At 39.3% G+C, this 13,946-nt stretch overlaps 1 protein-coding gene across 1 annotated transcript; it reads left to right on the top strand.

Annotated features, from left to right (window-relative positions):
• Positions 1–5,942: 5,942 nt before the first annotated feature.
• Positions 5,943–13,334, top strand: adrb3a (adrenoceptor beta 3a; the record flags this gene model as incomplete). Its single annotated transcript, XM_080034801.1, has 2 exons — positions 5,943–7,255; positions 13,310–13,334. 2 exons carry the CDS (start codon positions 5,943–5,945, stop codon positions 13,332–13,334), a joined length of 1,338 nt encoding a protein of 445 aa, XP_079890927.1.
• Positions 13,335–13,946: the final 612 nt, after the last annotated feature.

Below are 13,946 nucleotides of genomic sequence, written 5' to 3'. Positions count from 1 at the left end.
TTCTTCTGTTGTACTGACCAAACTGTCATTACACTGGTCACCAAAACATCCAATGCAGCTAATCTTTCTATGGCATGTGCAGCCGACAGAGGGGCTAACCTGGACTGCAATCAATAATTCAGTGAGATCACAGATGGGAATGAGTAAGTATAGTGATTAATGTCAACTAAATTTGTGCTGGCTGCAGAGGGCCAACGTGCGGCTGACACTAGTCATTGATCCCCACAGGACCAGATAAAGAGCTGTGCCAGAGCCCTTCTCCCTCTGTCTGTGTGTCTCTATCTCTGGCGCCAGCACCCTGCACTCCTGCCTTCCTCACTGTGACACTGATGCAGAGGATGATCAGAAGCAAACCACTTATTTTATTAAGATATAAAGCCAGTGTCAACCCCTGACTCAGACTTATTGCCTGCCTAACAACAATAATGGCAGACCCTGTGGCTGTATGGATTTTTAATAGCGTGTTGTAATGGCAATCGCCAACAGTCTTGCAGATTTAAAACCTTGCAGTGACCTGCTTCTACTGACCAGGGGTTTGGGATTTTGCTGTGAATATAACAAGGCAGGTCACATTTACATGCATGTCTTTCAGTGTTTACCCAATAGTAATGCCAGCATCGTTATTGTTTATCATGTGTTGTGACAGCGCTTTGCTTTCAAAACTAGCCAAACAAGATACTCTTATCAACTGGCCCGCTGCCTGTAGCATGTGTCCGGTTTCGTCCTGAAGGCAACGGTTGGTCATTAGAAGCTGTGTCCTGTGCGGGTACTCCCAAAGAAAACACTTTAGCTTCCTACATGTTGAAGAATGGGCATTTAATTAACAGGTTGCCTATAGAGACCCTATGGTGTAGGATTTTCATTAGTAGACAAAACTTGTGTACAATGTACATACGCCTACACCAACCTACACACAGACCTATGACACAAACATTTGACTATCATAATAAGTTTAGATACGTATTAAATGCAACAACTTTCACCAGTCTTCGAAACAAACAAACAATAAATGCAGCTAAGTGTAGAAAAGAAACCCTTCATCAGATTGACCTCTTCTCTCCTTGTGCTTTGCAACCCTGAACAAGATGTGTTTTTTTAAATTGAAAGGATTGATACACTTCATGGAGCCTGGAGAAGCATGCTGATAAGGTGTACGCAAATGTTGCTTCAAATTGATCATATACGCCTACGCAAGCATAAATAGAAGCAGAATACTTTGTGCCTTGAGATGTGGAGTATGTAAAAGGGATATCACTATCTACATTTCTTATTAATGTCACAAACATGAGCTTGAGATTGGAAGCATCTGCTTCTATTCAGGGCCATTTTCAGAACTAAATACTCCAGAATGAACCCCAAAATAGTCTGACAATGGTGTCCAAAGTCTCTTGTGAGAGTGTGTCAGTGGCTTAAACAGTCAGTATTCACTGTATACAGCCCTCAAAGGGGACTCCACAACATTTCAGCATGTGGTTCCACTCAGAACATAATAAGTCCGATTTACCCACGACATGATAGTTGCGGAAAGCAGAACAGCTCAGTCTCTTAACCACCCTCATCTCACCTCGACACATGGTCTTATAATACACATCTGCTGAGTGAGGGACTGCTCATGGGATTGAACTCCCACAGGATGCAAACATTAGGACATAATGTTAATAGGTCATGTGTCATTTCCGCGATTCAGAAATGTTGCAATACACTTTATGCATATTATCAAATGATACATATGTTATAAGATAAAGAAGAGCCACTATTAAGTGTTCTTGGGGGTTTAAGTTATGTGTTGCACTTGCAGCCACTCCTTCCTCATCCTTCCAGTCATGATTAGCTTCTCCAGTTAATGTAGCATTTCCTGTGTAAAAGACAACAACTACCAAACAAACTCATGAGAGGCTTTTGTTAAAAATCTGATGTACAGAAAAGTTACAACAATCCTTATTGCTGTGAAGCAGGTGTGAAAAGAATCCCAACTAAAATGATTGAAGTTATTTAATCTGGATTTCGATCAGAGCCCTTAAACATGTAGGATGAAACATTAAACAGACAGTTTAAACGGAATAGCTTGAACCCTTTGGTATTATGTGCTTATACTCATGCCGCTGGCCCCTGTTTTACTCATGTTTGACAGGATGAAGATCTTAAACTTCTCTGTTGTCACCTCCTGGAATAACAATGGTCATAGCACTTCGGCATATTCTAAACAACTCAATTAAAATGAATCTTGTCTTTGACAAATGGCCTACGATCAACCATGCTAAATATGAGCAAACTCTGATCTCAGCAAGATGTAACCCCTTGGGCTTTCTCCAGTGGCGAAGAGTGAGAGAATGACCGTGTGGACTTTTCTAAGCATGGGAGTGTCGGCATTGACCAGATGGATTGCGTTGTGAATTGAAATGTAAGCTTGTAAAATCCAGATGGCTGACATGGATCAGGCCATCGCTATACGCTGTTGCAGAGAAATACCAGAAGTTTTTTTTTTTCAAGATGATTGGAACAGTAATCCTCTGAGGATTCCATGGAAAGTAGAGAGATATTCCCAGGGTACAGTAAATTTGGGGAGTGACAGTCTAATATTTCTTTTTTTTTAAAGTCTTATCACTGCTTTGGTGATTTACAGCAAAACCCACACTGTTCTGGAGTCCTTATGGGGGGATACAGTATGTTGTTGCTGTCAAATAAATGTCATGAGAGAACTAATTTCACAGAGCTCGGAACAGGTAAGGGTCTTGCAAACATTTAAGTAACAAGACAGTTAAGTCTCTGCATGCACTGGCCTAAATGGGTAAATTACATAATATCTTATAAAAATCCCAAACTATTACTGCTTAAAACATACACGCGGTATCATCAGTCGCGCACACTGAATGTAAAAAGTTATTCTTGCAAATGACTTATTATTAAATATAAATCACTGCATGGGCACTCTTCGTGACAGTGAGAAAACTTTCATGGGTGATTTCACTATCAACAACTCCGCTTGCGCCAGCTGCCATACTTGACTAGACTAGGACCAGATCCAGATCCCCAATGGCATCTTGTCACGCGAAGACAAACAAGCACCTGTCAAGCTGTCAGCTCCACACCAGTGACCTTACTCTACAGTAATGCCATCAGATGGGGCCACTTGGTCATCAAGTTTTTAAAAGACGCTGGTGTTTTGATTTTGCCTGCTTTTCCCTTTTATGAATGTACTCCACAACATATAGTAATAAAGTGACCCAGGATGAAAAAAAATTAAAATCTGAAGAGAAGCATGCTACAATACAACACAATGTGATTAAATATCTATTAGATTCTCTCTCAAGACCATTTGTTTAAGCCTTGACTTTTATTGGCAACAAATAAGTACAGATACAGACAGCGTTCTACCTATTGTACTTATAAAAACTCATGTTCAATAAAACAACCTCTGAGTTAGCATGGAGGCTAGGAACGGGGGGGGGGGGGGGGGGAGAGCTTTGATTGAACAGATTGCTTGGAGAGTGGTATTGATTGCCTAGTCTGACTATTGGCAGGGAAGATAATTGTGTATGTGCTAAAATGTAACTGCTTTGAAAAGCGATGAAGAACGTTATGTGATAGATGCTACATAAGTAGCCTACTTACAAACATGTATTCAGCTTTATTTAGCTTTATGACTTAATGATGCTTAAAAAACTGATCTCATGATTCAAGTCCTCTTCAAAGCAACTGGTAATTTATTTTTTTCCACAACATTTGCTATTTACACATGCAGCAGTCAGGTAGCAACTTTAGCATTATTTTGATGTTGTGTTTCTCTGTACACGGTGAACACAAGTCTAAATTTCGCTTTCTCTTTGTTCTCTTATTAGTCTCCTGAGAGAAATATCTCAATAGCTACCAGGCACCTAACTGTTCACCAGCTAGTTGCTAACTGTGTCTGTCTGTCATTTGCTGCTGACCAGGTTGCATATAGCAGCTTTTAAAGCTTTCCCCTGCAAACAGCTGCCTGCTACAGTTAAACAACTTTGCTTTTAAGCAGTTTAAGTGAACCAAAACAGCAAAGTTGTGGGATGAACAGCTAATCAAGGAGATGAAGATTCAGTTGATAATTTCTGTAAGTTATTATTTGTGAAATTGTTTTGTCGAGGGAAACATGTGTAGAGTAAATCATCATGAAAGGTGCGTTACAAATATGTAAATTCTTACGGGAGTACTCCCTTTTATATCTTCTCATCAAGTGGAATTAAAAACCAAGGTGGGAGCAGTCGCAGCTGCAGTTGTAGAGCTGATCGGACCAAAGAAGGAACTGCTCGGTGACAAGAGAACTCAGCAGCAGCAGAGCGCATGATATCTGAAGTGAATCGCATGTAAGGAATTTACTTGATTGTTCATCGCAACGGCCTGAGTAACAGCGAGATAGCAATCTATTATTTTCTTTTACTGCTTTGAGTCGAACGGAGGGCACTTATTGCCTCCTCTCTACAGATAGGGCTCGCTCGTGCCTTGTGGTCTACAGAGAAGACCACAAACCGTTTCACAAATAAATATTTGATGCCTTTAGAGTTGTTGTAAGTGGAGATCATGAACTATAATCACAATTAAACAACTAAACTTGCCAAAAGGGTCCAATCTTCTAATGACTCCAAAGTTCATAAGAATGAAAAAAATGGTGCTGAGCCTTGGAAGTGTGTGTTTGATACAATCCAGCATGGTTTGATAATGAGAACAGAAGCCAGCAGTGGAAAAGCCTGTCACATTGTTGGCGAAGTCAGGTGACAGATACAGTTAACGGGTTAACAAGTTCAGTGTACCCTACTACATTCAACACAGCAATAGTGACACTAAATAACTAAAGAGCTGATCACATAATTTTAAACTTACAAGTAACAAAGTTTGTTACAAAAGGTCATTTGAACATTATGGCATTACACATGTATGTCACACGCTCTAATACAGGACTAGTTCTTTCTCCATAGTTATATATATATATATAGCTCCTGAAAAAATTAAGAGACCACTCCAAATGTTCAGTGTCTCTTGTTTTACTCTTAAGAGGCATATGTTTGAGTAAAACTCAACCACTGACAACATTTATACAAAATTCACAATAAAAATATGTCATTTAGAGCATTTTCAACAAGTAATGTAGAGATAAAGATTTAAGAAAAATCCAGACTGGTCTCTTAATTTTTCCCGGGCTGTATTTATATATATGATTGTTTGCATTTCTGTGTGTGGCTCTAATAGGGTACTTATCCCTGTATGGCTTCTGCACACAGACACACTTTTCAACTCCTCCCCTTCAGCCAGGGTGTGATTAGAGCCAACACAATCTTGGGCAAACCTGCAATGTGTGTGTGAGAGAGAGAGAGAGAGAGAGAGAGAGAGAGAGAGAGAGAGAGAGAGAGAGAGAGAGAGAGAGAGCAAAAGAAAGAGTGGGCAGCCACTCTGGTGCACTCTGGTGGTTCTTGCATCAGCGTCACTGTTGCTTGATCTCCTACAGTCCAACTGTTGAGTTGTGCCTCATGCAAGATTTAGCAGAAAACAGCGCAAACTACTCTAATCTCAGTGGACGTATTAAAATGGACAAGGCCGGATATGCTTCTCAAAAACTTTTTTTCACTTGACATTTACTGGATTCATGAGAGGGCTGCAACTCTGTGAACTAATATTGTTTCGACTCCTCGGACTGTTTGGATACATCCTTTTGGAGAACATGCTGTTGTTGCCCAAACCAGGAGAACTTCCACAGACAGTTGGGTCATTGGAAACATGGAAAGCCACTTCGCCTTTTGAACACAAGTCTGCCAGAGTGTGAAATGTAAGCAGTTACTGTTTAGTAAAAGTTTGTCATCTTTTGATTTTGGGCAGATTTATGATGTCTGTAAAAAGCACAGCTTCTTCAGTTTTGTTTACTTTGACGTGAAAAAACACACCTTCAACTTATTGTGAGCGAGTTGACTGAGTGAATAATGATTGGCAACCTGAGCACTTTAGCACCCAATGCAACCAACCCAGAACCCTACCACCCTGCACTGGGACCCTGGATCCTCATCATACTAGTCATCATCATACTGACTATAGTGATGGGAAACCTGCTGGTCATCATTGCTGTCGCTCGTACTTCACAGCTACAGACGACGACTAACATCTTCATTATGTCCCTGGCATGTGCGGACCTCATCATGGGGGTACTCGTGGTGCCTCTGGGGGCCACTATTGTGGTGACGGGTAACTGGCAGCTCAGTAAAACATTCTGTGAGTTCTGGACTTCTGTGGATGTCCTGTGTGTGACGGCAAGCATCGAGACGCTCTGCGTCATAGCAGTGGATCGGTATATAGCCATTACAAGGCCACTCCGACACAAGGTCCTACTCAATAAGCGTCGTTCTAGGGTGATAGTTTGTTTAGTTTGGGTGGTGTCCGCCTTAATTTCCTTTGTTCCAATTATGAAAGGGTTTTGGCGTGATGAAGAAGATGATGCAGCGAAGCAGTGCTATAAAGACGCTGCATGCTGTGACTTTATGACCAACGAGGCCTTTGCTATTATTTCTTCGACAGTGTCTTTTTACATTCCACTGCTCATAATGATATTTGTTTATGCAAAAGTCTTTCTAATAGCCACACGGCAGGTCCAGCTCATAGATAAGAATCGAATGCGTTTCCAGAATGAGTGTACAACAGTGCAATTACAAATTGGCCCCCACATCAACAATATCCTGCCATCGGCGTGTGCAGGCTCCAGCAGTGGCAACAGTGTAGTGCGGAAAAAGAGCGCCAAGCGGAGGCCGTCACGGGTGATGGTCGTCAAAGAGCACAAGGCCCTCAAGACTCTTGGCATCATCATGGGGACCTTCACTGTGTGCTGGCTGCCATTCTTTGTTGCCAACATCATCAATGCTTTTAACAAAAGTGTACCCTCAGAGAGGATCTTCCGACTGTTAAACTGGCTCGGTTACGTGAACTCCGGCCTCAATCCTATCATCTACTGCAGGAGTCCAGAGTTTCGTTCTGCGTTCAAGATCCTGCTGTGCTGTCCGTGGCTGTCCACCCTGCAGCTCAATACTTTCTATAAGGAGTTGCGGACTCGCTGCTCCTGTTTCCTCTGGCATGCTGAGTCAGGCACCGCCGGCTCTTTACGAAAGACTCCAACCAGCAGGACCGAGGGCAACGAGAGTCTGGCCAGTAGTCAGGGAAGCTGCAAAAGTGAGGAGGCAGCTCCTGGTACTTTACAGTCCAACGGCAGCACACAGTTCAGTGACTTAGCAGAACCAGAACCCAAATTGTAAGTCCCTTTCTCTTTCCTTTTTTAAACCACATAGTCAGTTATTTTTCACATAATGAACCCATACATAATTCTACCTCTTGAATACAGTGCAGTGTGTACTTTTGATAGCTAATGTGCATAACAGCAATATTAAGTGAGAATATCTACCAGCAACAAAAGCAAAAACATTTTTAAATGCAAATGAAAGTGCATTAAAGGAAAGTCACATTCAGTGTCGTAACTTTTCTTAAATGTTTAAATGAAGTAATTTGTTTTTACTATTGTATATATAATACTACATTAAGAAATCTCAGTTCACCTTTTTTGAGAATAACTAAACTTTTGATCAAATCTAACTGAGAGGACAGTGAGATATACTGTATCAGTGACTGTGGCCACTTCCATTCCTATTCATCTTTGTCCTTTATCTATTTATATTTTCTTCATCAATTCAACACAGCCAAGTGTTACATCAGTGATTCATCATGTGACATGTGATTAGATCATTCACGCAGTGAAGCAGATGTAAAGACAGTGTGGAATCAATGCCACGAGGTTTGAGCAATGTACATTACTTACTGATTTTGGACATCCTGTAACAGATAAGAAAAGTATTGCAAAATGACGATGGTAAATATTCCAGTACTTGTGTGCTTGTTTCAGTTTGACAAATAATAGTTACGAACCAAATAATCATTAAGAAAATTATAATAGAAAAGTATAGTTATTTGTCATGTCTGACTTACGCAAACTAAAAACATCTGTATCGCCAACAAGCCATTTCAGCCAGTTTCAAACATATTGTACTATTTCATTTATTAAAGTTCTATAGAATACATTAGACTTTTCAGAAATAACTATCTTTACAAGTTTGGCTCAATAAACCTTATTTTGTTATTGTGCAAATTGTAGATAACCTTCCTTGATATACAGTTAACAACGCATCCCAGACACTTGAAACATTGTTTTTAAAACAGTCCAACGACTGCAGATTAATTATTTTTAAATTTGGAGTTTCATAGAAACTATAGTTTTTCTGCCCACTCTGCCTTTTACAGTATTTAAAGTTTAAATCCATATTTGGATATGTTTCACTACATCTGTCCAGGAGTGAAATAGATTGAGCGAACAGTGAAGAAAAAATAAACAATTTCTTATAGCATTGGCACCTTTTGGGGGTGCTACAATATTACAAAAATAAAACTTAATAGTTGGATTTCATGCATATTTCAATAAAGGTTTGAGGGCCGTATCGATTACTGTGTACTTTCGTCAATTTCTTAATTCAGGAACTGAAAGAAGTGGTCTTATGGTTATGGTTGAAGGTGAAAGTGTTTCTGCAAAACAATTGGTGCACATGGGACACGTATCGTAGGAGTACTTTTCTAAGAATTAGTGTGTCTCTGTGCCTGTCAGTGGGCCTCACTGGGCCCTGCCCACAACCCACTGCAGCAGATAAATGTTTATCACATACGCACAAGACTTCCCTCCCAACTCAGAGATACAAACTTATAAAGAGTTGTGGCATAATTGGAGGTAGATTCTGGGAGGTTTTTCTATATAAAAGTAAAATGCTGCCTATCTTTAGTGTAAGAATTGTGCCACTTGCATTATTAATATATTGTAAATTTGGATTTGGTGTTTTAAAATGTAAATAGATAAAGTATTTAATCAATAGAGTTCAATAAAAACAATTTATTTTACTTTAGAAATTCAAATATTAAGAAAGAAATTAAATTCCCAGAAAGCTTTCTTTTTGTTGCATCAATTCCACATATGAACACAGCAGTTTGGTTTTAAAAGACAAATCAGATCAAGAATACACTTGATAAGAATGATTTAACTATAACCTATTTTAACAGCTAATATTAATTAACAAGTTTAGCTGAGGGATAGATAGATAGAAGGTTTCAAGTGCCGTTATATACTGTACTTCAGTCACAAATTGAAATTATAGCTTGTGTTTAATAAGTTTTAACTTCACTATTGACAAATTTAATTTCAGTAATGTGCACACAAATGTAAAATGAGTAGCTCAGTTGCAGGGCGTAACAATTTAAATTCACAATCAAACAACTATAAATTAAATTTCATTTGACGAGTGGCCACTGCAGCCCTTGCCTTCACCATGTGGATTACAATGAGTAATCCAGTTCAATGACAGACATATTTTTCATTTTAAATATTAACTCTGCACACTATACTGTATATAATTTTTCTCTTCTTTTTATGTGACATCCTTTCAGGCGAATTTTATGGACATAATCAATGGGGCTTTGAAAGGGGAAACATTTGGCAGCATATAAAAGTCTTCCTTAAAAGGAGCCTGGTGTGTTGTGTAGTAAATCACCCCAAGGCAAAGGTTCAGCAGACTCAACCTGCGCTTTCTGCAGGATTACAAACCTAAGTGAGACCAGCCGTTTCCAGAATGATTCCAGCATGGGCCACAGCCTTAAAGACAGGTTTAATGAAGGAATATGACAAATCCTTCCAGGTAGTGTCTAGACTCCTGAAGTGGTTAGTTATTGCTTCGGAGTGCCATAATGCCGTGCAAGGCATCTGCTAGAGATTGTGCGCTCTTCAGTCATCCCTGTCAACTTCCTGTATCTATTTAAATAGCAACACAAAAGAGCAATTGAGCGGCATATTTCCTTGAAACCATGGGGCAACATTCAATAGCAGGTTAAGTAAGGTCCGGGGCAGATGCAACCAAGGGCTGATAAAATGATAGACACACCCACTGACATGAATGGTTACTAGGCAAGAGAGACGGCACTGCGGTGTGCAGAACAGCCATCAAACACATGCAGGCATATCACTGCTGCCCTTATCAACAACCACAGCAGCCTTCAGCTTCTGTCACGTATGCACCATGTTACATGACAGGTGCATTTTTTCAGCATTTGTGAATAATTTTTCATGATCAGTAAGTTAGATGTTTTTGGTCGTCAAAGGCGAAGTGGTTGCAGGTGTTTTTTGTTTTTTTCATGTCGCTCAATAGTGATACAGGCTGCTGCATTAGTGCTACATTGTGTATTTAATACAGTTACATATTGCATGGCCATCAAATGAACTCTAAGATATCTTCACTGTTAGAAGAACTAAAAGAGGATAAACATGATACAATGTGAACAGCCGACAGTAATAGCACAAGGATTCATCCAGATATAGCTGTAGAGCAACACAACACCTGATGGGTCACAACAAGCAGTGAGAAGAGATTTTACAAACACTTTTCTCATATAAAACCAAATCTGCTCACGACATGAAAACAAACAAATACGGTATCTATTTAGACTTATATTCTTATTTTCAGCTTGCAAAATTTCAGCTGTGGTGATCTGGAAGAGCAAGAAATAACCAGACAAAGCACAGACTGATGTTGGAGAATGTCATTTACAATATAAATAATATAACTGGTTGGCTCATTACTCTAAATGATCTTGTAAATATAAATACTAGTTGAAAACTCAAGAGGACAAATCTAAAAGGACGTTGTGTGTGTATAATGCTGGCATCTCAGGTTTATGGGTAACTGCGTGTGCCTGGAACAAACTGTCATTCGGCCGGCTAAATATGCAGATATAATAGTTATTTATTTCCCACACATGGGTGCTGTGTCCTCCCAGGGTACCCAGGGCTGTATTTATGGACACTTTGTTATTGTAGTGCTAGCGTACAAATATAGCGTGCGCTAAATATGGGAGACAACTTAAGCAATATGTGAGAAGTTATTTCTGATTCTGAAGTATCATGTACTGTGCAGGTTAAGTGAGGTGTTCAACAGTAGTTGGAAAAACAAAGTTTATGCTGCAGAACCTGTGATTGACAGGAATTTTACTACACTAACCATGCTGCTAATGTGGGACAAGTTATAGGTTTACCGGATTTCAAAGAAGCCTCAATGCCGGTGTAATAATATCAGTAGAGCACATTAGAACAACCTCAAGCGTTTTCTGCCTCTCTGTCTCTCTCACACACACACACACACACACACACACACACACACACACACACACACACACACACACACACACACACACACACACACACACACACACACACACACACACACACACACACACACACACACACACACACACACACACACTCACACACTTCCATGCATTTAGTGAGCTTAGAGCGGGATGAGGCCCAAGAGAGCATGAAAAAAAAAGAAGGATAAAGCAAAATATGGTGGTAGTGACCTGTGGGAAACCTTCAGCACTCCCTTTCAAGCCTGGCTGATATCCGAGCCAATCATACTGCATCACAGGCTTTAAATAGAGGCATTTGAGATTGAGCACACTCTTGAAAACAGTTTGACTCTGACTTGTTGAGGTTTGGACAGATTAAAGAAATAAACAATACATTTCTTTGTGACGGAAAATAAAATAATCTTATTTTAACAACTGTAACTGGATATTATTTTTATTTTGCTTTATCCTGCAAACAGCAGCTCATATCAATACTGTGTGACAGAAACTTTTAGTATGTGTATTACAGCAGCAGCAGTCAACACATCAGAACTTAATGAATGTAAATAATAAAATAAAAATATCATGTTTGATTTCAGAGGTCTGATCGATCATCGAACCGTTTTCATCTAAAATCAACATGATAACTAACGCAAGGAAATTTAAATATTTTTTTAAATATCAGTGCACTTTCATGCTGGCTTGCTTTTCATACGTTTGGTTAAACACAATTCTGAACATCGACCCAAAGTTGGTTAATCTTCCTGTAACCTCTGGTTTTTGCAGGTTTGTATAGTTAAATAGGATTCTAGCTATTTATTTGGTAAAAACAGTGTTTATTTTAGGTTGGTTAAATATTCTTCTGTTTAAAGTCTTGCTTCTGTAAAAACACCTTTATCTTAATTTGGTTCTACGCCAGTCTGTAAACGAAGCTAAAACTAATGCACTTTAACAACAAAATATATTTTTATCATTTTAAAGGCTGCAGTGTGTGTTGCTGTTGAATTGTATTATGTAGGAAAGGTGTTCCTAATAAATACTCAAATTTCCAAAATCATGTTAACTAAATTATTTCTAGGTGCATCCCCCTTTGACACGCAGATTAAAGGATGTAAAATACACGTCACAGATGATGAATGAATTTTCCTAAACTGTGATGAGCTCAGCTCCATTAACTGGAATTGACACTACAAAACATGAGCATGCTGTGCCTGGAGCATACGATTTCAAATAATCCAACAAATCGTGTGAGATTAAACAGAAGGTGTAACAATATTATTCCTGGAATCGTTTTTCTCCATTAAATCAGCCAACTGCATCAGCTTAAAATCACTCTTACCTGTAGGACATGAGTGCAACAGACCCAAGACTGCAGTGATTCCTCAACACAAGATTCGATACCACAACTATGGAAATTTTGATGAAGCCACACTGTTGATAATTTCCTGCATATTTCTGGCCCAACATTTCAGTTAAGCGTTTAGTTCCAGGTACTGTAGAGAACTACAGGCAGTCTTCCTGTGGAGACATGTCAAATGCATGTGATAGCATCAGAATTTATCTTTTGGGGGGGGGACAAATTTCACAAAGTATAAAAGCATGAGGGCAGCTATGCCATAACTTTCTGTTATTAATAGGGAAAAAAACAACATTACAAGTTTCAAATAATGTGAAAGGTGAGAAACAATCATTGTCTCAAAGCTTTCGTATAGAAACTGAAATGCCACAGAAGGGGGGACAGATACAGGTCAACAAGTACGCAACAGAAAAAGCTCATAACGAGCTAGTTGGAGCCAGAATCAGGTACTTTAAAAATTCAATTCAACTAAAAAATAGACCATGTGTTGAATGGAGAACTCGGATGAAAAGAGTGAATGCAAGTGACATGTTCACTGATGAATGTTAGATTGTCATTCTGGGACATTTTGGCTTTTATCTCACCTTTTGTGGACTGATTAGCACAAAACATCTATTCCTACTACTTTTAAATGACACTGGATAGAAAATAATCGCATGTGAGAGTTACTCACGTCTTTTGTAGTAGGAGTCTTTCAATAGAAGAAGCTGATGTGCTAATATGTCACTCTCTTTTCAGCTTCACATTGCAGGAAAAGGACTGAGGAACTGTAAAACGTCAAGTCACTGAAGCAAACTCGGTTCTCCAGAGGCTGGGGAACTGAACAACACTGACAAGCTCAAGAAGAGTACAACCGCGTACAGCTGAATGCAGCTAGCCCCAAAGAGATGACTGGATTTGGACTTGAAGAGAAACACTGTGGCCGTCTTTGTGGAATAGAGATGGATCGCTGCAACTAAGCACTTCAGTTGAATGTCCAAGTGTCGTCTAAATACTGTTTGCCAAAGACTCTCTGTTCCTAAATAGAGACAATACCTAAATGCAGGTTTTAAATGCATTCCAGTAAAACCTTTGGACGAGATGTATGTGGCCTGTGGCTCCAAAAATGACTATTATTATCTGGTAATTTATATATTTATGATACACTGAATCTGTAGCAAAAACAATATGAAAAATTGTCCATGTTCTTAATACATGTTCAGATTTGTGCACATGCCGTTTTAGCTGTCCAGTTCCGAAACATTAATATTCAATTGCACAAACTCTTCAGTGTAATATCAGCTAAAACCAAAGGGCTCCGCATTCAAATACTCATTTCTGGTGTCTGTTTTCAGTCATCAATCTTTTTATTGTGTGCCTGTTCTCTGTATACGCA

The sequence above is a fragment of the Ammodytes marinus genome (genome assembly GCF_949987685.1).
Source record: "Ammodytes marinus genome assembly, chromosome: 2".
Classification (NCBI taxonomy): Eukaryota; Metazoa; Chordata; class Actinopteri; order Uranoscopiformes; family Ammodytidae; genus Ammodytes; species Ammodytes marinus.
Note: the sequence above shows the minus strand (reverse complement) of the source record. Positions and strands in the feature narration are given on the sequence as shown.